This window comes from Canis aureus, chromosome 18 (genome assembly GCF_053574225.1).
Source record: "Canis aureus isolate CA01 chromosome 18, VMU_Caureus_v.1.0, whole genome shotgun sequence".
Taxonomy (NCBI): domain Eukaryota; kingdom Metazoa; phylum Chordata; class Mammalia; order Carnivora; family Canidae; genus Canis; species Canis aureus.
The window spans coordinates 37,989,779-38,011,837 of record NC_135628.1 but is presented as its reverse complement, the minus strand read 5'-3'; the positions used below and the strand labels follow the sequence as shown (position 1 = coordinate 38,011,837).

Sequence of the window (22,059 nt, the reverse complement as noted above, 5' to 3'; positions counted from 1 at the left end):
AAACAAACAGACAAACAAATAAATTCATTCATTCATTCATTCATTCACTCCCAAGAATGTATACCTTTGGCCCAGGTGGCCCCGGAATTGATGCTCCAGGCATCCCAAAAGGGCCCATGATTCCTGGTTCACCCTAAAAAAAAAAGAGCAAAATACTCATTACATTACAATCAAAGAAACAGTATATAGGAATTATATTGGGAAAAACATAGAAATGTATTTCCAGCTTTTTAAAATATTAAGTTTTAATATAATATTTTCACAGACCCTGTTTCACTGATCAATGTGAAAATATTTGAACATCTTTGCTAAACCACTACTAAAGTTTTTGATGATTAAGATTTCAGTGCCTTTAATAAATGCATTCAATTAGTTTCTGAATATTAGAAATTTTAATCTCTTGTGCATTCTTTTATTAGCTAATAAAAATTATACAATTCATGGTGCTTCTCTTTTGTATTGCATGCCAGGAAGCTCAGAGGGAAATGTTTGTTCAATTACAATAATTTTCTTTAGTATAAGTTCTTGGATACACTTGATAGGTAAATAATGTTCCTTCTAGCTTATAACTTTTTCCTTTGTTATTTTACTTTATGGCTGTGGCATATCAGTCTTCTATTATATCCTAGCTCACATTTTTTTTTTTAGAAGTAGGGAGTTTATGGTAAAAACAATGGAATTTCAAACAAATTTTAAAACATGTCTTTTTTTTTTTTTGGTGTGTCACTATTGAATCTCAATAAAGACTCAAGCAATATCTCTGTCCCATCTGATTCTAGACCAGTGATTCTCAAATTATAGTGGAAAGAAATCATCAGAGAAATTTGGTAAAATACAGAGTCGGGTCTCAGCTCCAGAGATTTTTAACTCAATAGATCCTGAGGCTGGGCCCAGGATATGAGTTTCATGAGGCCCCTCTGGGAGTTCTGAGGTAGGCGATTACCTTACTTAAAGATTATGTAAAGCAATTGTCATTAAAAGAAGGTGCACATAGCCAACCAGGTGTTGAAAGTGACCCATTTGGGATACTAGAGGAGCATATTAGGGCTTCATTATATACTTTTATCTCTTCTAAATGTTCAATTATTTATGTAAATTTCATAGCATATTAATTTGATAGTTTATGAGTAAAAACTACAATTAAAGAATAAACCTATATTGGAGTGTGGTCAAATTCATTTTGACTAGTAGGGCTTTGTTATTGGTTTGGAAATTACTGATGTAGCACAAGGACAGGTGTGGCAAACTGTGACATTTGGGCCAAATATGGCCTGCTGCCAAGTTTCACATAGCCGTGGGCTAAAGATGGTTTTCATTCTTGTTTTGGTTTTTAAGTAGGCTCTGCACCCAATGTGAGGCTTGAACTCATGACCTCAAGATTAAGAGTCACATGCTCAGTTGCTCCACCAGCTGAGCCAGTCAGGCACCCTGAATGTAAAAAAAAATCACATTTTAAAATGATTGTTATATAATTGATTACATAATGTCCTCAATTTTGCCCTTGGCCACAAGGCCTGAAATATTTACTACTTGTGCCTTACCAAGAAATTTGCCTCTCCCTGCCTTAGAGACTGAGCCGTTCTCAGTGGTGGGAACTGCCCACTTGGCCCGCCAGTCTTCCTCCGGGAGGGACTCCATCAGATTCACCACTAATGACTCACCCTGGACCACATTCACCTTCACAGCTGAGGCCTCTCACTGGGCCCATCACCCAGTAGGACCCACAGGCTGAGCACACCAGCCAACCGAGGCCCAGATCATGCCAATACATATACGTGCCAGATCTTTGATTCTAAACCTATAAGGCAATGGTACATCACACAACCAGGATTCTGGCAATAGATAACCATCCTATTCAATCCAGTGGCAAAGGAATAAAACATCAACCTGTTAAAATTCTCACTTAAACCAGGGTAAGCAAAATTATGCTTCTACATTTCATCTATTCTACTCCTCTTTAAAAAAAAACACAATTATTTTTAAAATGTGAAATTATATGTGTAGGTAGTATGTAATTCTTTTAAAAGACTCTGTATTAAATTGTGATTATGCTTTAAAATAGGGCAGTTCTTCATCAAAAAATCTTTACTTAAAAACTTTACTTCAAAATACAGAAAAATAGTCTTTAAGGAAGACTAAGATACGAGGACTAACCATTGTTATTAATACTGATACAACACTTTTCCTTATATAGTGGCATTTCTCATCACATATTCCTTGAATTACCTGTCACATAGGACACTTATTTAAGAAATGCCAATTTCTAGGACCCACCTACTAAAATACCCCTGTCTGGGCATAGCGCCAAGAAACCAGGATCTGTCACAAGCTCCCAGGTGATACTGATGAACACTGAAACTTAAGGGACTTGTCTACAGAGGATGCTTTGTTTTCTCCCAGCTCTCATCTTGGCAGTACCGTGTTTGTTTGATTCTAGAATAGTATGGTCCTTCAACATACTCCTTGTCTCCTGACAATTAGCATCTTCCTAAAAGCCTGAACTCTCTTAGGTTTGCAATTTCTGTTTCCTGACACATCCAAATGACCTTAATATTCTCTCCTGCTAAGTCAGGACATGTAGCTGATTGCCTGTCTCACAGATTTCCCTTCCTTCATCCTCAGCACCTGGTCCTGGTCAGTTGATCAGGGCATCTATCCCTGACTTTTCATTACACAGTCTTGATTTTTCTCTCTCTCTGAATAGCTCCATGTACTAAGCACTTACTAAGTGCCAGGAACAGTGCTAAGTGCTTTATTAACTCTTCAGTCTTTTTTTTTTTTTTTTTTTTAACTATTTCAGTCTTCACAGCAATCCTGAGAAATAGATACTGTTATTGCTTCCTATCACTGAAGTGAGTGGCTCCAAAAGATTCTGGGTAGAACAGGAGGAGAGTCCTACTCTCCTGCATTCTGAAGCCCTGCTTTTCATCATCACCGGGCTGCCTCTCAGTCTGCAACTGTGCTGTTGTTTAGCAAAACAAGATGGAAGAGAATTGGTATCTCCTGCAATCTTAACTTTATCCCAACTTCTGAATATCTGGTGGTCATTTGAGAGAATTGACATACAGAGTGTCTCTAAGAATCATAAATGTTTCAATGACGATCACTTATTTTATGGGTTCTTCATACTATCCTGTTTGGTCCAGAATAGTACCAATAGTTTTCTAAAGCCTTTTTCATTTGGATTTGTTGAGAAGGAACGAGGGAATCCAATTTGCAGTGGAAATTTAATATTCTATTAAAACCAGACACAATTACAATTTCCCCAAAGCATAAATGAGAATATAAAAAACATACCTTTGGACCTTCAGGCCCTGGAAATCCCCTCTGTCCATGATTTCCTTTGCTCCCTTTCTTTCCTTCATCACCCTGACAAAATAATTATAAAAAGATGCCTGTATCAGCAAACCCTCCTTGCACTTCTAACAACCCTATCAGGACCATGTTATCAACTAACACCGATTTTCAATGTGTCCCAAGCTCAGCTCAGTTGTATAGGATTTGTCAAGGTTCTTGGGCAGATTGGATGACTTCAGAATGGTTCAGTCTCTACCACTTAATTGAATGTTTTTGGTTTTTTTAATCTAAGTTCAGTGTCTCTCTTTGGGGACTTTATTATTTTTTTTAATTTTATTTATGATAGGCACACAGTGAGAGAGAGAGAGAGGCAGAGACACAGGCAGAGGGAAAAGCAGGCTCCATGCACTGGGAGCCCGATGTGGGATTCAATCCCGGGTCTCCAGGATCGCGCCCTGGGCCAAAGGCAGGCGCTAAACTGCTGCGCCACCCAGGGATCCCTCTTTGGGGACTTTAATTTGAATCACAGTTCTTTCGCACCATTGGTTTATTAACAGATGCTTCTGAAACATTCCCTGAAGTTTCAGAAAAGAGAGCTACCTGTGCTTTTTCAGCTTTAGTGCTGCTTCTGTTTTAAAACATAAAATGATATATTTTCCAATATAGAGAACAAACTGGTGGTTGCCAGAGGGGAGGTGGGTGGAGGACTGGGTGAACTAGGTGAAGGGGATGAAGAGTCCATTTATCTTGAGCACTGAGAAATGTATAGAATTGGTGAATCATTACATTGTACACCTGAAACTAATAAAAACACTGTATGTTAATTATACTTGAAAAAGAATTTTTTTTTAATTTTTAAAAAGAGGTGGCAACAAAGAAGGGAATCATGAAATAGCTAGCTATACAAAATGTGACCACTAAAAAACAAAACAAAACAAAAAACCACAGCCAGATTTTTCAAATACAGCCCCACTTCTTCCCTAATAAGGATCCTAGTTCTGTCTCCCAAATGAGACCAATAATCCTACTGGTGGAAAGATGCATGAGCATTAACCTGGAGCAGAGTTCTAACCTGCCCACTGGCTGTTCCTCAGCCTGGTTGTGTAAGCTAGTACTTCCCTGAAAGGATTTTGTTACCTTCTCACAGAGCCCTCAGAGTGTTTCAAAACTATCCTTAAACAAGGACTCAACTGCAAGGTGTCATATCCAAATGTGGTTCAACAAAGGAATAGCCTTTTGGGGTTTGCAGCTGAGGCCATTTATGACATGAATGACTCTACTACCATTTTCAAACCTAAGTGTGCATCATGTACATACAGAATCATGTACAATCAGCCCACAGATTGCTGAGCCCCACCTCCAAGTTCCTGATGTAGTAGGTCTGCATTGAAACACAAGAATTCATATTTCTGACACATTCCCAAGGTCATCAGCAATGCAGACACTCCCTCAAGAAGAAGGACTGAACCCCTACTGCACCTATAGATTGTAATTAACTTCCCAAGGTCCAAACTAATGAAGAGCAGTGACACAGATGCTAAAAAAAAAAAAAAAAAAAAACAATTGAAGGTTATTGTATCATTAACTTATTGTGCCATTATCATTTATCAGTAGAGGCAAAATCTAACCCCAACTAGTTATTTTCTTCCATTCACTTCCAAATTTAATTTATTGACCTAAATTACCCAGAAGACAACAGTAGGAACACAGAGGTAATAAAGCACCAACACTAAACCACAGCATGTCCAGGCTACATAACATAATCCTACCACTCCTCTCTATAACCTACTGTAAGCTACAAATCCCCTCAGAGCTACAAATCCAGTGCCCTCTGTTTCCAATGCATTTTCCTTGCTCTATCAATAGCATTTGACACCACTGGTGGCTTCCCTCTTGAAACCCTCTCACCTGGGTTTCCCTAACCCGGTAACTATGCTGCTTATCTTCATGCTGTTCTGAATGTTCTTTCTCCAACTACTGCCCAGTGTGGGATTCAAACCTCAGCTCTCTTTCTCAGAGACATCACACATTCTTATAGCTTCAATTATTAACTCCAAGGGTCTATTTTCTGAAAGTATATTCGAGAAAACATTAGTTCTCCTGAATGTTGATAGACAAGTATTACTAAAAATATTTTTGTTGGATGTGAAAAAGGTATTCTCTGTCCACATTTACCTCCCCCGCCACATGAAAAGAGATCTCATAGTCTGATAAGTCAATAAATTAAAATGTTTGAAATTCTGCAACTATATTTAAATGTCAAATACTCACATTTATGGTTAAGGACTCAATTTTAGCCAATATTTGCACAAGATGTAGACATCTTAAGGTTTCACTAAACACTTTAACACAATTATAAATAGAACACTAATAAGTATATGGATTTTATTTTTACTTTACTCATGTAATTCTTCAGAATCTTTATGCATACATTGATGACGGTATATAAAAACTGTAGGAACATCTGGCATCTTAGAGTCTGTAGGTTATGTCCAGCATGGTCTTATTGATGAATTTGGATATTCTCATCTTGACATATAAAGATGTTATTCAACCAACATTTCTACGATGTGTCACATAAATTTATGCCAAATTGTGAAAATGAAACCTCCATTTGATAATGTGATATTTCTTATTACTGTGTGAGATTCTATAAATATTTGAAGAAAATGTATGTACTTTCAAGTCTCAAGGATGTATCTCAGGGCTTCTTTTCTATTGTTTTTAAAATATCAGTCTGGCCATTTATTGAGAAAACATGTGTTGAACTCTTTCTCTTATGATAGATCTTAGGAAAGTAAAAATGAATAATACATACTTGCTGTCTTCCAAAAGCTCACAAACTAGATCTATAACTTTAAGGCAGAAGTAAACACATTTGACATAGCAGGAATAACAATCAAATTTCTCCTAAATTGTCTCCTTGGGCAGTCTGCTTTCCCCAACATTGTGTCAGTTCCATACCTTGGAGCCAGGTTGTCCTTTTCCAGGTGGTCCTTCTGGGCCTCTTGTCCCTGGAAGCCCTGCTTCTCCCTAGAGGAAATGACACTGATGTCTTGGCTAATCCTCAATGGACAGTTCATATAAGCCTTCCTTTTCCTCCTTTTATGGCCAGTGGATTCTCTGCTGAGACCCCCCAAAATAGACCAGACCTTCACTTTAGTCTTAAAATTAATTTGGAAATTTACCAACTTTAATAAATTAATATCAAATTCTAGTTTAGCTCAGAGCAGCTGAAATATGAAAAAGACTAATTTCTCAGCCAATTTTCAAAGAATAAGCTCACTTTCCTTTGGCTCTTCATTCACATTTGATGGTTTGGTTTAAAAAAAAAAAAAGAAACAAGAAAGACCTTCAGCCTTTCCATCTGCTGTTTTTCTCTACTTATATTGAAAAATGAGTATTTCAAATGTCAGCTCATAATACTTTAGAAAATTTTTATAATTACTTCCTGACTGCATTTACAGACTCTCTTTGTGGAGGTGGAAAAAGTGTTTTTCTCAAAATTTCGATTCAAGTGCTTTCTAGGAATCCCAAAATGACCAGGTCACTGCAGGATGCCATGGCTGAGATGCCAGAGAGAAAGCAGAGAGCTGGAGACACTCTTTAGTCATTAAAGTGGTGTTTTTTCTATCTAAAGAAGTGAAAAAGGAAATTTAGAGTTGAGAAATGTTTTCTTAAAAAGACTCAGTTTGTCCTGGATGATTTAATTTGAGCTCCTACAGGACCAAGATATCAGTGTGGTTCGATAGTTTTTACTCTAGGAACATAAAAAATAGTGTTACCTTCTTCCCTGCAGCTCCATCCTCTCCTGGTACTCCTGGTTGTCCTGGGAGCCCTATTGAGCCTGGCTCCCCCTGGTGGATAAGAAAAGATTTTATTTCCCAGAAATTCATATTTATCTTATCATATTTATCATACTTTAAATTCATAAAGGTGGAGGTGCATAAACACCTCCATTTTGTGGTACTTGCCAACTGCTTGTATCTTACAGTACTTGCAAGAAGTCTCTGAATGGAGAAATCCGAGTAGTAGCTAGTAGTAATTAAACTATCAGACCTTGGGCAAGTTACTTAACCTCTTAGCATCTCAATTCTGGATTATATTGTTATGGATTGAACTGTAACATGTTGAAGTCCTAACTCCTGGGACCTGTGTATGTTAACTCATTTGTAAATAGGGTCTTTGTAGACATAACCAAGTTAAGATGAGGTGATAGGGCAGGCCCTAATTCAATATGACGCTGTCCTTATAAAAAGAAACAAACACCACATTAAGGCAGGCACACAAGGGGAACTCCATGTGACAGCAGAGGCAGAGTCTGCAGTGGTTCAGCTACAAGCCATGGAATGCCAAGCACTGGCAGTCAGCATCAGAAACTAGGACAAGGCAAAGAAAGATTCTTCCCTACAGGTTTTAGAGAAAGCATGACCTGAAGACACCTGGATTTTCAATTTTCTCTAGAATTGTGAGATAATAGATTTCTATTGTGTTGAACCGCAGTTTGTGGTTCTTTGATACAGAAACCCCAAGAAACTAACCTACAAGTGAAATTTCAGCTCTAATAGTCAATAATGCTACTTGCTTTCAAGTTTGTTTAAGAATATATCCTTTAAAATTCTCCAAGAATGTTTGCTACTTTCAAACAGTGCCAAAGTGCTTTTACTGCATTTATTAAGAGCAAAAATATTAAAGATAAGTGAGAGTCATTTCATGTAAACTCAACTAAAACAAACCCAAAAAACAAAACAACAACAAAACCTAGTGAAAATAAGAAGTACATAAACCTAAAAATAAATAGAAGGATATGGTAAAGATGAGAGCAGACAGTAGTAAATTTGAAAATCAAAAGTAAGAAAAATAACAACACTAAAGGGTAATACCTTTAAAAAAATTAAATAAACTTCAGCAGAAATTACTAATATGAAAAAAGTTACAGATAACAGTATTAAGAATTAAAGGGAAATATAACTATGTACATATTAAAGGTTTTTCTAAAATCATAGAAAATTTCTGTGACAATTTCAAACAAATAAATTGGAAAAGAGTAACATAATTTTTAAGAAAAATATAAATTATTTAAGTGACATAAGGATAAATGGAGAAGCTAAATAAACCTGAAGCATTAAAAAACTGAATCAGTAATTGAAAGTCTCTAATTTGCTCTCCTTCCAAGATCACAGGCTCTGTTAGTTTTATATAGTCAAGCCTTCCCAATTCTTTATCCTTCGAAGAACAGATATTCCCTATCTTATACAAATAGTTCTGAGAAACAATAAAAGAGGGAAATTTACCCAATTTATTTCAAGAGGCTAGTAAAATGTTAAAGTCATATAATAATAGGACAAGTAAACAATATTGTAGAGCAGACTACCTATGAATGTAGATATAATGTAAGTTTCCAGTCAAATGGAGGAATAGGGACCAGATTCAACTTCCTCCCTGACACAGCTAAAAACCAGACAAAATATATAAAGCAATATCTTTCAAGACATTAGACATCACCTAATGAAGAATAATAATACCTGAGAATGAGGAAATAAGTTAGGTGAATACTATAATTTCCCCAGTTTGCTGCCTGGGTAAAGTTTCCAGGCCATGGTACAGGGAGAGAGAACCCAGAGAAAGTTCAAAAATATCTCTAATTTAAGGAGACAAAGGTAGGAGTCTAGGTAAGGCAGGTATCAAAAATTCACAGAATAAATTACCTGATGGAAAGAAGGTACACAGAAAGAACGATGAAGCTCTGATGAGTATCCCCCTCAAGTATTCAAGTAAATACTCTTCAGCACAGTGTGAAGAAACTAAACTACCCAACACCCAGAAAACAACCAACTTAAAGGATTAGAGAAAACTGGCAGCAGGCCAGAAATAGTGCCTGCTTCCAGTGGCAAAAAAGGAAATCTCACAATTATGAGGGCATAGATTAGAGTTTTTAAAAAAGGCCTTGCTTCAGTAGTCAAGATAAATGAATCCTAGCCTAAATGTTGCTTTAGTCCTATCTAAGAAAGCTTAAAAGCAAGATTAAGAGGTTCAAACTGTTTTTAAGGGTCTTAAAAGAATCCAGGAACAAAGATATGTATGGAAATACAAAGATGTATATAGGAACACAAAAATGTCTAGCCCCCCAAAAATGTAAAATTCACAAAGTTTAGCATCTATCCAAAACTAATCAGGAATTCAGAGAAACTGGGGTGGGGGGTGGGGGAGACTAAAGAAAATGGCACAGGTGATACAATAGTAGATAAGGACCCTAAAAGCTTTTGTATTGCATTCCATATTCCAGAAACCAAAGGAAAGTTGAGATACATTAAATAGAAACATGAAGTTATAGAAAGATACGATTTGAACTTCTAGAGTTGAAAACTGCAAAGTATGAGATAAACCATATGCTGGATAAAATTAAAAACAAATTAGACATCACAGCAGATTAATGAACTCAGAAACATAGCAATAAAAACTATCTAAAATGAAACAGAAAGAAAAGAGACTGAAAAGGAATGAGCAGAACTTCAATAAAACAGCCACATTTAAGTAATATGGGGTGTCCTGGGTAAAGGCAGAGAGCAGGAAATATTTCAAGAAACAATGGCTTACTATTTCCAAATTTGATGAAATCAGTAACTCACAGATCCAAGAAAATCAATGAACCCTGAACACAAGAAATATGAGGAAAACAAAAGTAAAGCACATTATAATGGCATGGCTCAAAACTAACGATACAGAAAAAAATCTCAAAGGTAGTCAGACAAAAGAGACATGTAGAAAAACAAATGTGTGGATTCTAGCAGATTTCTCATCAGAAACAATGAAAATGAGAAGTGAAACAACATCTTTTTTTTTAAAAGATTTTATTTTTATTTATTTATGAGAAAGAGAGAGAGAGAGGCAGAGACACAGGCAGAGGGAGAAGCAGGCTCCATGCTGGGAGCCCCTGACGCCGGACTCAATCCCGGAGCTCCAGGATCGGGCCCTGGGCCAAAGGCAGGCACTAAACCACTGAGCCACCCAGAAATCCTCCTCCAATGTACCTTTTTAACTAAAAAAATTAGAAGATCTTTATGGATAAAAGAACAAATATTTTCCTGAAAAATCAGTTTTACACTGTCGTTCAAAAGACTCAATATTTAATCTTCAGATTCAATGCAATCTCAATAGGATACCCCACTGGGATACTCTGTCAAATTTGACAAGTCAATCCTAAAAGGAATATGTTAGAATTAAGAGTAACCAGGAAAGAAGTTGAGAGCGTTGTCCCTATTGATGATAAAACTTATTATAACTCTATCATAATCAAGACAGAGAATTAATAGCACTGAAAGATATAAATAGACAAATGGAGCGGAATAGAGAACTCAGGCACTGATCCTCACACATAGAGAAGCTCGATGTATAACAGATGTGGAATTATATACCAGTGCAGCAAAGATGGACTATTCACCAATCCGTGTGAGGACATCTGGTTGTCCATCTCAGAAAAAAGAGATCACTCACTACCTTGCCCCATACACAAAAAGAAACTGTAAGTGGGCTAAAGACCTAAATTTTACAAAGCAAAACACCAAATTTTAAGAAGAAAATATGAGTATCTTTAAGACTTTGGAGTCAAGAAATGTTTGTAAATAATATTCAAAAAGCTCAGACCATCAGAACTTACAACTTCTGTATAGTAAAAGGTACCCTAGGTAAAAAAGCAAAAATAAAAACAAAACAAAACAAAACAAACAAATGATAGCCCAGGGAATATCTGTAACCAAATTAACAAAGGATTAATATCCTAATACAAAAAACTTTGACAAGAAAGCAACACCAGGCTATTTGGGGTCTTTTCTGATTCCACACAAATCTTAAAATAATTTGTTCTAACTCTCTGAAGAAAGTCCATGGTATTTTGATAGGGATTGCATTAAACGTGTAAATTGTCCTGGGGAACATTGACATTTTCACAATATTAATTCTTCCAATCCATGAGCATGGAATATTTTTCCATCTCTTTGTGTCTTCCTCAATTTCTTTCAGAAGTGTTCTATAGTTTTTAGGGTATAGATCCTTTACCTCTTTGGTGAGGTTTATTCCTAGGTATCTTATGCTTTTGGGTGCAATTGTAAATGGGATTGACTCCTTAATTTCTCTTTCTTCAGTCTCATTGTTAGTGTATAGAAATGCCACTGATTTCTGGGCATTGATTTTGTATCCTGCCACGCTACCAAATTGCTGTATGAGTTCTAGCAATCTTGGGGTGGAGGCTTTTGGGTTTTCTATGTAGAGAGTATCATGTCATCGGTGAAGAGGGAGAGTTTGACTTCTTCTTTGCCAATTTGAATGCCTTTAATGTCTTTTTGTTGTCTGATTGCTGAGGCTAGGACTTCCAGTACTATGTTGAATAGCAGTGGTGAGAGTGGACATCCCTGTCTTGTTCCTGATCTTAGGGGAAAGGCTCCCAGTGTTTCCCCATTGAGAATGATATTTGCTGTGGGCTTTTCATAGATGGCTTTTAAGATGTTGAGGAATGTTCCCTCTATCCCTACACTCTGAAGAGTTTTGATCAGAAATGGATGCTGTATTTTGTCAAATGCTTTCTCTGCATCTAATGAGAGGATCATATGGTTCTTGGTTTTTCTCTTGCTGATATGATGAATCACATTGATTGTTTTACGGGTGTTGAACCAGCTTTGTGTCCCAGGGATAAATCCTACTTGGTCATGGTGGATAATTTTCTTAATGTATTGTTGGATCCTATTGGCCAGTATCTTGTGCATCACAATGCCAGATTTCAGGATGTACTACAAAGCTGTGGTCATCAAGACAGTGTGGTACTGGCACAAAAACAGACATATAGATCAATGGAACAGAATAGAGAACCCAGAAGTGGACCCTGAACTTTATGGTCAACTAATATTCGATAAAGGAGGAAAGACTATCCATTGGAAGAAAGGCAGTCTCTTCAATAAATGGTGCTGGGAAAATTGGACATCCACATGCAGAAGAATGAAACTAGACCACTCTCTTTCACCATACACAAAGATAAACTCAAAATGGATGAAAGATCTAAATGTGAGACAAGATTCCATCAAAATCCTAGAGGAGAACACAGGCAACACCCTTTTTGAACTCGGCCACAGTAACTTCTTGCAAGATACATCCACGAAGGCAAAAGAAACAAAAGCAAAAATGAACTATTGGGACTTCATCAAGATAAGAAGCTTTTGCACAGCAAAGGATACAGTCAACAAAACTAAAAGACAACCTACAGAATAGGAGAAGATATTTGCAAATGACGTATCAGATAAAGGGCTAGTTTCCAAGATCTATAAAGAACTTATTAAACTCAACACCAAAGAAACAAACAATCCAATCACGAAATGGGCAAAAGACATGAAGAGAAATCTCACAGAGGAAGACATAGACATGGCCAACATGCACATGAGAAAATGCTCTGCATCACTGGCCATCAGGGAAATACAAATCAAAACCACAATGAGATACCACCTCACACCAGTGGGAATGGGGAAAATTAACAAGGCAGGAAACCACAAATGTTGGAGAGGATGCAGAGAAAAGGGAACCCTCTTACACTGTTGGTGGGAATGTGAACTGGTGCAGCCACTCTGGAAAACTGTGTGGAGGTTCCTCAAAGAGTTAAAAATAGACCTGTCTACGACCTGTTGGGGATTTATCCCAAAGATTCAGATGCAATGAAACGCCGGGACACCTGCACCCCGATGTTTATAGTGGCAATGGCCACAATAGCCAGACTGTGGAAGGAGCCTCGGTGTCCATCAAAAGATGAATGGATAAAGAAGATGTGGTTTATGTATACAATGGAATATTACTCAGCTATTAGAAATGACAAATACCCACCATTTGCTTCAACGTGGATGGAACTGGAGGGTATTATGCTGAGTGAAGTAAGTCAGTCGGAGAAGGACAAACATTATATGTTCTCATTCATTTGGGGAATATAAATAATAGTGAAAGGGAATATAAGAGAAGGGAGAAGAAATGTGTGGGAAATATCAGAAAGGGAGACAGAACGTAAAGACTGCTAACTCTGGGAAACGAACTAGGGGAGGTAGAAGGTAGAACTAGGGGTGAGAGTGAATGGGTGATGGGCACTGGGGGTTATTCTGTATGTTGGTAAATTGAACACCAATAAAAAATAAATTAAAAAAGAAAAGAAAAAGAAAGGAACACCAAACCTAAAAAAAGAATACCTAAAAGAATTCACAAAGGAAAAGAGCTGAAGATCCACTAAGTACCCAAAAACCGTTCAAACAGTTACCAGGGAATAGAAATTAAAACAATGAGCTATATCATATATGCTTCATATTGGCAAAAAGGTAGAGAAAGGAGCATTGTCACATATTGCTAGAAGGAGGGTGAATGGGCAGAGCCATTTTACCCATTGTTCATTTTGGACAGGATTTTCACAATATCAAAACTAAAAACTTGCCTATATTCTATGATCTTCCAGTTCTACTTACAGTATCTATCACCAACTAGTGAGAGAAACTTGTAGTCTGATTTACACCAAAGGAAACTTGTAGAATATTTATGGCAGCATTGTTGGCAAAGCCAAAAGAATGGGAAGCAATTTAAATGTCTATCGATAAGAAGATGGATAAATTTTAAATGAGGTATTTTTACACAATAGACTACCATAGAGCAATGAAAATGAATGGATGAAGGACGTATAAAAACAAATAAGACATGAGGCTGAATATAAATATATGGCAGAATGATGCATCATGTAAAGTTCAAGAACACACAAAAGACATATGTGGTTTATGGATAAAAACATATGTAGGAAAATCATAAAAACTTTGAAAGAATGATAAATACCCAAGTCATGATAATAATTAAGTCCGGTGAGGAAGAGGAGGGTCATGGGATTCAGAAGCACAGGGAAAGTCCTCTAGCTATATATCTGTAATGCTTCTTCTGAAAAATAATAGCTATAATAAATATGGCAAAATGTCAACATTTGATAAAGCTGGGTTGTGGATTACATGTGTGGTCTCTGTATTACCCTCTACACTATTGAGTATGTTAGAAATATTTCATTTTCTAAAGTGAAAGAAGATTAAGATTGCACTTCTGATTAGTGGCAAAACTGGGATTCAGAGTCAGGTAGCCTAACTGTTGAGCCTTACTACCCTATGTTGCTTCTCTGAAATTGGCACATATATGACATAATGCGTGTACACACATATACATACACTACATATATGTATGGTGACATTTATGTCATACTCAGCACCTAGCATATTGCGTGGCACATGGAAACCATTCAACAAATGGCAGCTATTATTACTATTTATGTTAGTGACTGCTATTTACATTAGCACATTTTGTATCCTTTGTAATTATATATTTATGTATATGTAACATGTATATTCTTCTAGATCCACATCTTGCACATTCTAATACCCAAATACCTATAAGAATGATGACAATGTCAGCCACAACAATGATGGAGCTTAACCCTCAGGATGGCCGGCCAGATCCTGTGTGCCTTCAGGATTAGTTATAGAAATTGTGAAGGGTAAAGTAAGAATTCGTTCATGTACTCAACAGCATTTATTGAGATCTGCTTGTCCCCAGAACTGGAGATTCAGTAATAAGACAAAAAAGGAAACAAGGACCCTGCTGCAGTGCAGTAGCACTGTCCAATAGACATATAAAGCAAGCCATCTATGTAATTACAGCTTCTCTAGTTGTCACATTCGCAAAGTTAAAGGACACGGGTGAAAATAATCCTAGTAATGTATTTTACTTACCTTACTATGTCCGAAATTGTATCATTTCAATATCCAATCAATCTGCAAATGTACTAATGATACAGTTCACATTTTTGTGCTAAGCTCTGTAATCTAGTGTGTCTTTCACACTTAACACACACCTCACTTTATACTCTCATTCCCAGCATTCAATAACCACATGTGGCTGGTGGCTGCGGTGTGGGGCACTACATTCCTTTGAGTGATTAGTAAGATGAAAAGTAATTCAGAAAACATGCCAGTTGAGGGGAGTGGTAAGAGCAAAGGAAACAGCATGCTGGGATATAAAATAACTGGGTAAAAGGAGTAGGAGAGACATGCTTTAGGTTTCAGGACCAAATTTCTGAGGGAGTAGCTTTTGAGTTGAGATCTGAGACATGAGCCAGCCACAAAACAAGACAAGGGAAATACCCTTTGCTGAAATCTTACTATGTTATGTGCTCTGTTTATAATCTGGCAGGCAAGAATATTCTTAAAGAATTACACTGTGCCATCGCTTCTTGGCCTCTTGGCTAAGATCATGTGAAGAATCACACTATGCCAAAAGAGGGCCTCCGATGCTAATAAATATACAAATAAAAACCAGATAGCAGTCATTAAAATAAACTAAGATTTTTGGTTCTTCTTAAAAAGTAAGAGTTGCACTGAGCATAAGACCCCTTCCTGAATAAATATTCTCCTCTGATGAAATAACAGATGACACATGCAGATCTGTGTTGCATTTGGACATAAATGAAACTCCACATAATACGACATAAATTATCTAAACGCTTCTGATCACTATGGGCAGCTCACCTTTGGGCCTTGTACTCCAACTCCTACTGGCCCTCTAGGACCCGTAGCTCCTGTCTGGCCTACTTCACCCTAGTGAGGAAAGAGTATTAGAAGAGTATGTGACTATAGTAGCAATATAAAAATAATATATTCCTGCCTTTAGAGCTAGGAGCTTTCTTGTATCAACAAAATAAGATCAAACTGAGCTTTGTATGCTGGATTCACATTATGTGTGCAAATATATATATATATATATATATATATATATATATATATATATAGTAAATAGATATTAATTATATTGTCAATATTAACACTCACAATACATTTTAACATAAAACATGAAAATATATTTTAATATATATTGATTCTATTATTTTAATATATGTTTATATATAATTCAAATGCATATATTTGCCTAAAATCCCTTCAGGTGGATGGAGTTTTACCAAATTTGGAATGTATAATGACTTGCTTAAAATACAGGCTAGGTGGCATACGCAAAAGGTGGCACCTGGAAGATGGACAGTTATACCCCACAGCAATGGAAATTGACACATGAGAAGCCAAAATGACTGTGAGTCCAGAGCAATTATCATAAGCAGAGAGAAAACCTGAGCTTCTAATAAGGAACCCACAGCAAAAAGCTCAAGGACAGTAACTTTATTCTATCACATGGCAATCTCTAAGGAGTATACTGGAAGGTGGGTACTCTCAAAGAAGTATTTATTTAACAATGATTAGTGATCATTTGGAGCAACGTTAAGGACAGCGAGTTAAATAAGAAGTGCCATGCCTCTCCCTAAGGGATAAAAATAATAGTTTTAATTTAGGACATAAAATGATTCCCACGTTCATAGATTTTTTTCCTTATCTCTGACTCTGTATCTTTAATTAAATGTGTCAGGAGTTAGGCCTACTGTGGCAGTGCTGGTGAGAATGGATTAGCCAGTCCACAGGTAGCCTGCTTGATCTGCTAGAATGGGATCTTTTGAGAAAAGGTAATAAAGAAAACAATAAACTAAGATTGCATAAATAAATGCTTCTAAATGTATAAAGATTACATACATTATCCAAACCATCAGGAATTACAGTAACATTTTGCATTAAGTAGAAGTCTGATTTTAAGTTCCTTTCATCTGCTGCTTTCCCAATGCACTGGCTACTGACCAGGAAACAGCAATTAGACATAGGTATGTTAAACTCTGCTCTCAGTTAGAAAATACCTTAGAACCAGGTAGGCCTTGTCCTGGAGGCCCTTGTGGACCAGGTGGACCCATAGGACCTTGGATTCCCTTTAAAATAAAACATTTTTAAAAAGTGTTAGTGAAATTAAGAAATTTGCATAAAAGTGGTTTCATACCCTCTAAAGTGAAAATTTCATTAACAACCCATAATACATTACTGGTAGTATTTGTTGAATGGCATGGTAGAGGCTGCCAGTTGAACCATAATATGCATTATCCCCTTTTTCCATACTAAGAGAAATTTAGCTGACCTGCATGGCTGCCAAGAATAACAACCATGATTCTCAATCCCTGTTGCATCCAGGTGTTGCCAGATGGACTGGATGCTGACCAACGGGATACAAATGGAAGTGATGTGTGCAACTGCTGATTCACAATAAGGGAAGAGGTATGCATTTCCCTTCCCTAATCCCCTTTCACAGGGGCTGAATTGAAGACACAGTGGCTATCCTGGACCATGTGGATGAGGAAAGCACCCTTGGAAGGGCAGACTCACAAGAATGAAGACTGAACTTCTGAAGACCCTAATGAACAGAGCTACCACACCAGCTTGGAGTTTCAAACAAGAGAAATAAAATTCCTTCTTGTTAACCTATTTCACATTTCAGTCACATGCAGGTGAACCTGTATTCTAGCTGTTTCAATCAAAATATAACAGGATGTTAAATTGAAGTTTTGACCTTAGGCTCTTAAGAAGTAGTAGTCGATAGACACCAAAATGAAGAATGTTCAAACACTAGATTCTCACTCACCTTGTGGGTATAAAAAGGGGAAGGAGATAGGATTAATTAGTTCTTCTCTGGAGAAAGTAATCTTATAAAGTGTTTTCTCTGAAGAAAATGAGAGGGGTTTGAGTTGCTTCTCTCTTTACCACTTCTAGAAAGAGAGCTTCAGTGAAACCACTTATTGACGTGGAGTTTTGCTTTGGTGACACAAGGGACCTATGTCTGACTCCTATCTGGGAAAGCTAAAATGGACTGTAATGGTTAAGAGAAAGCTAGGGTTGGATCCCATCTATCCCATCTATCCAGAGTTTGATAGCACAAAGGTCACACAAGTTTTTTCTGTGGATCAGATGTACTCTAGGTGAGAGATAGGGTTGGCCTGGAATCGTTTTGAATCCTGTCCCATAGGACCTGGAGGAGCAGTGGAATCTCAACAGAGAGAATCAGTATAGAACAAACCCCCAGAAAAGCAGAAGCTGATGATGAGAAACAGCTAGAGGAAGAGAGTCCTTCATCCATGTTCTGAGAGTGGCAGTCACAGGGGCAAGGCAGGAGCCCCACAATGAAGCTCAGTGTCAAGCAATTAGCAAGACCAGAGGATCCAAAGCCATGTGACAATAGACCATCCAAGAAAGAACGTGTGTCCTCCCCTCTACCCTCATCCTTGATTCAGCCTGGGAGGGATAAGAAGCATGTTTCTTCTCACAGATCATAGGTTTTCTCTATAGCTCATATCAGATAAATGAAGATTAAAAGGAAAATTAATATACTGACTGAATAATTTTTATTACTCAATTAAAACTGTGATTTACAACCTAGAGGTGACACTATGACTTGTTATTACCTAAAAGTAATATGAAAAGTTTGTAGCTCATTGATAATTTCTTCCTGCAGTAAGAAAAAGAAAAAACTTTCCCCACCAAAAAATATTTAAACAGTTGATGAAGAAAAACTAAAATTTTGTTTTGCTTACACCCCACAAGTTATGATTGTGTAAATAATGGCTACAGATACATGATTTTTTTTATTTTAAGTAGTATCCCCTTTTCTCCAGCTGGATGACACAACTGCTTGTTTGTCTTTTAACTATAAATATCATTTTCTCTGGTTAATGAAGATGAAGCAGTCTAAACAGTTTAAGAAAGCTAAGGTTATTATGAGAAGGATGCAAAAGGACTCTTCTAGAATAATCTACAACTTGGATGATATGTGACAAGGAACTAGAAAATTCAAAAAGATCCACCATATATGTTTGCACATGTGTAAATGTGGTTATTTGGTATTTTCACTCCAATTTATGACAGTTAATGTGGACAAGCCTCCAAACATTTCATGAAAATCTGCAGGTCACTTGAGAAGTATTATCAACATGTTCCTGAAATCAGGAGTTCTCCCAAAAACAGATGATTGGGGAAATTTATTTCTGTAAGAGAATTAGGAAGATGTAATAACAGTAATTCAGTGGGTAAACATGTTAAATTAAGGAGAAGAAAAATGAACAACTGTATAAATAGAGGTTACATTTAAGTAGGCTTTAAATCATTTGTCTTAAAAGAGCAATCAAATTCCTTTCTTGTTCAAAGCAGTTTACAAATAACACATTCTATTCAGTCTCCTATGCAGAGTCAGCTCCGTATGGACATCTACCTTAAAAGTTCTTTCTCTTGAAAATTTTGAGAGAAAGGGGTGAGGAGACAAAAGAAGTCAAAGAGATTTTCTTTTAAGCTAAAGAACAACAATGCCCACCAAGAACCAGCATTAAAGGCAACAGGAAGTTGCTGGTGGGAGGTCCAGAACTCACAGGCCATTTGGAAAGATTTGGCTTTCTTTGAACCTCATTTTTAGCACCAGGACCACAACACCCAGAACTAGGACTGTCCAGCCCCTTCCAGGATCAGAATGTAAGCCTGTCTGAAACCAGCAAATAAACTACAAAGTTTGAGACTGCCCAGTGCTGTAGTCAAACCATAGTTCTGGTGTAATCAAAATATCCAGCTCTTAATTATTATCTAAACACTTATATACAGACTTATCTTTGCTTTTCCTGCATCTTAATCCTCCTAATGTATTACACTAGGATCGCTACCAAGAGAAAGGAAATGGGAAAAGGAGTAATATCCAACTTTGCTGTTGCTTGGATTAACAACAACAAAATACTAATTAATTTCAAGACGTGGGGGTGGGGGGCACCTGGGTGGCTCAGTCACTTAAGCATCTACCTTCAGCTTAGGTCATTATCTCAGGGTCCTAGGATAGAGCCCTATATCAAGTTCCCCGTTCAGCAGAGAGCCTACTTCTGCCTTTTACTCTCCCTCTGTACTCTCCTTCTGTCTCTCAAATAAATCAATAAAATCTTAAAAAAAAATAATAATTTCCAGATGGTTAGAAATAAATTCTAATGTCAACAATGAGATTTGGAATTCTTTCTTTTTTTATTCTCTTTTCCCACTCTCCTAGATAAGGGAAGCACTATTCTTTCTCTAGGCAACAGAATAATTCAAACCTTAATCATAAATCTTAAACCGATTGGCTACTTTCTATGCAGGAGGACAGTTAGCATAAAGTTGGATTTGTTCATCACTTTGATTAAATGAGATTCTATAGGTAGATAGTGCTATTACATTATCTTTATATTATTTAAATCTAATAAAATTGCCCAGCTTTTCCAAAAGTTATGGTCAGAAGATTTTGGAAGCAGTTAAGCCACGAATGTGGACATCTTCAGAGAGCTTTCCTTCCTTCTGACCAAGAGAAGCCAAATGTCATTTATAAACCCAGTCTGTAGGGGCACCTGCATGGCTCAGTGGTTGAGTGCTTTTGGTTCAGGTCATGATCCCAGGGTCCTGGGATTGAGTCCCACATCAGGCTCCATCTGCCTAAGTCTACCTCTGCCTATGTTTCTGCCTCTCTCTCTGAGTCTCTCATGAACAAACAAACAAACAAGCCCAATTTGTGATTTGCTTCTATTCAGGAATGGTGCTCTTTAATTTAAATGGTTACCTCTGGTTCTGGTGCTTGTTTTAAGTTCAACACTTTTTTTAGATTGGTACAAGGCTCGGAGGTGGGAAACACTACTCTACTAGCATTGGGAGAGAGTGAGATTTAATCATTCATAAAGCCTCAAGGGGAAAACAAGCACACCAACTGATATATAAACCAATGCTCCTAAGGAAAACTAAAAATATAAAATCACTCTGAAACTCTTATCTTGTTAACTAGGCATTAATGGTAAAACTCATAGCTCCAAGAAACACACATGTTAGTTTTTTTTTAATCTTTGGAAGTTCTAAAAAGTAAAATCTCACAGAACCATCTTTTCTTTCCCCACATTCACTTTTGGCTGTATATTCCATTACTCTTTGACTACCAATTATACTCATAGGTGTTTGCAGAACTGGCTTTCAACAAACACCAGTATTGGGCCAGAATGTTCTGTACAGAAGGGAAAGAGAAAGCTTTGATTACCTGTTCCCCTTGACTCCCAATTCCAGGGACGCCCATTGGCCCTTGGGGTCCCACAGGTCCCAAATCTCCCTGTATAGAAAATAAGACAGAAATGTAACCGTAAACCTCATTCTTTCATACTTTGCTAATCTTGAATTGTGCTGAAATGAAATCTAGCTATGCCATAAAAGGGTTCAACATAAAAAGTTAGAAAACTCTCTTTCTTTTAAACAGTGTATAGTTAAAGTTTGCCAAAGTAGTGAATGATATTTTCACTACGTAGTCTAAACTGGTATTTGCACCAGTTTATATTTACCAATCATTTTTCTCACAAGGACCAAAAGTGCCTAAATGGGTATTATAATGACACAAACACTTCCTGTTAGGATCATAACAGAAATATTTAGAAGCCTAATATTCATAGGGTACAAGAAAATCAGGATTTTTCTAAATTTTCTAAATACCTTTTCCCTCCACATCTTGCTAAAATACATTTTAAAAATTAAGAAATTATTTAAGGTAAATGCAACAAAATTAAAGAATCACACCTTTTCCTTCCTTGAAATAAATTTGAAAAACAAATTATCAGTAAGAAGAACACTATCAATCATTCATTCTTTGTGTCTTTCAACAAATACTTGTGAGTGCCCATTATGTGCCAGGGATTGTTCCAAACACTGGGGAAGCAACAGTGACCTAAACAGCCAAAAATCTCTGTTTTCACAGAGCTTACATTTTAGTAGGGAAAACAGAAGATAGTAAACAAAATAAAGAAGATAAAATAAATATTAT

General features: G+C 36.9%; 1 protein-coding gene and 1 long non-coding RNA gene across 5 annotated transcripts in view; one reads left to right on the top strand and one right to left on the bottom strand.

The window, feature by feature from the left end:
* Nucleotides 1-22,059, bottom strand: part of COL28A1 (collagen type XXVIII alpha 1 chain) — a 161,424-nt gene that overhangs the window by 78,151 nt on the left and 61,214 nt on the right. For both annotated transcript variants that reach the window (XM_077856802.1, XM_077856804.1), the window contains 7 exons: nt 21,289-21,357; nt 17,078-17,146; nt 15,873-15,941; nt 7,083-7,154; nt 6,262-6,330; nt 3,298-3,369; nt 65-133 (listed from right to left, as the gene is read on the bottom strand). In XM_077856802.1, the coding sequence (XP_077712928.1) occupies nt 65-133; nt 3,298-3,369; nt 6,262-6,330; nt 7,083-7,154; nt 15,873-15,941; nt 17,078-17,146; nt 21,289-21,357 (489 nt within the window). The remainder of the gene's footprint in view (nt 1-64; nt 134-3,297; nt 3,370-6,261; nt 6,331-7,082; nt 7,155-15,872; nt 15,942-17,077; nt 17,147-21,288; nt 21,358-22,059) is intronic.
* The window catches only part of LOC144288859 (uncharacterized), a 171,596-nt gene that overhangs the window by 103,452 nt on the left and 46,085 nt on the right, over nt 1-22,059 (top strand). For 2 of the 3 annotated variants that reach the window (XR_013356868.1, XR_013356869.1), the window contains exon 2: nt 17,403-17,486. This is a non-coding gene — a long non-coding RNA (uncharacterized LOC144288859). Of the gene's footprint in view, nt 1-16,288; nt 16,556-17,402; nt 17,487-22,059 lie in introns of those variants that run through there. The other variant, XR_013356870.1, reaches the window with a different exon arrangement.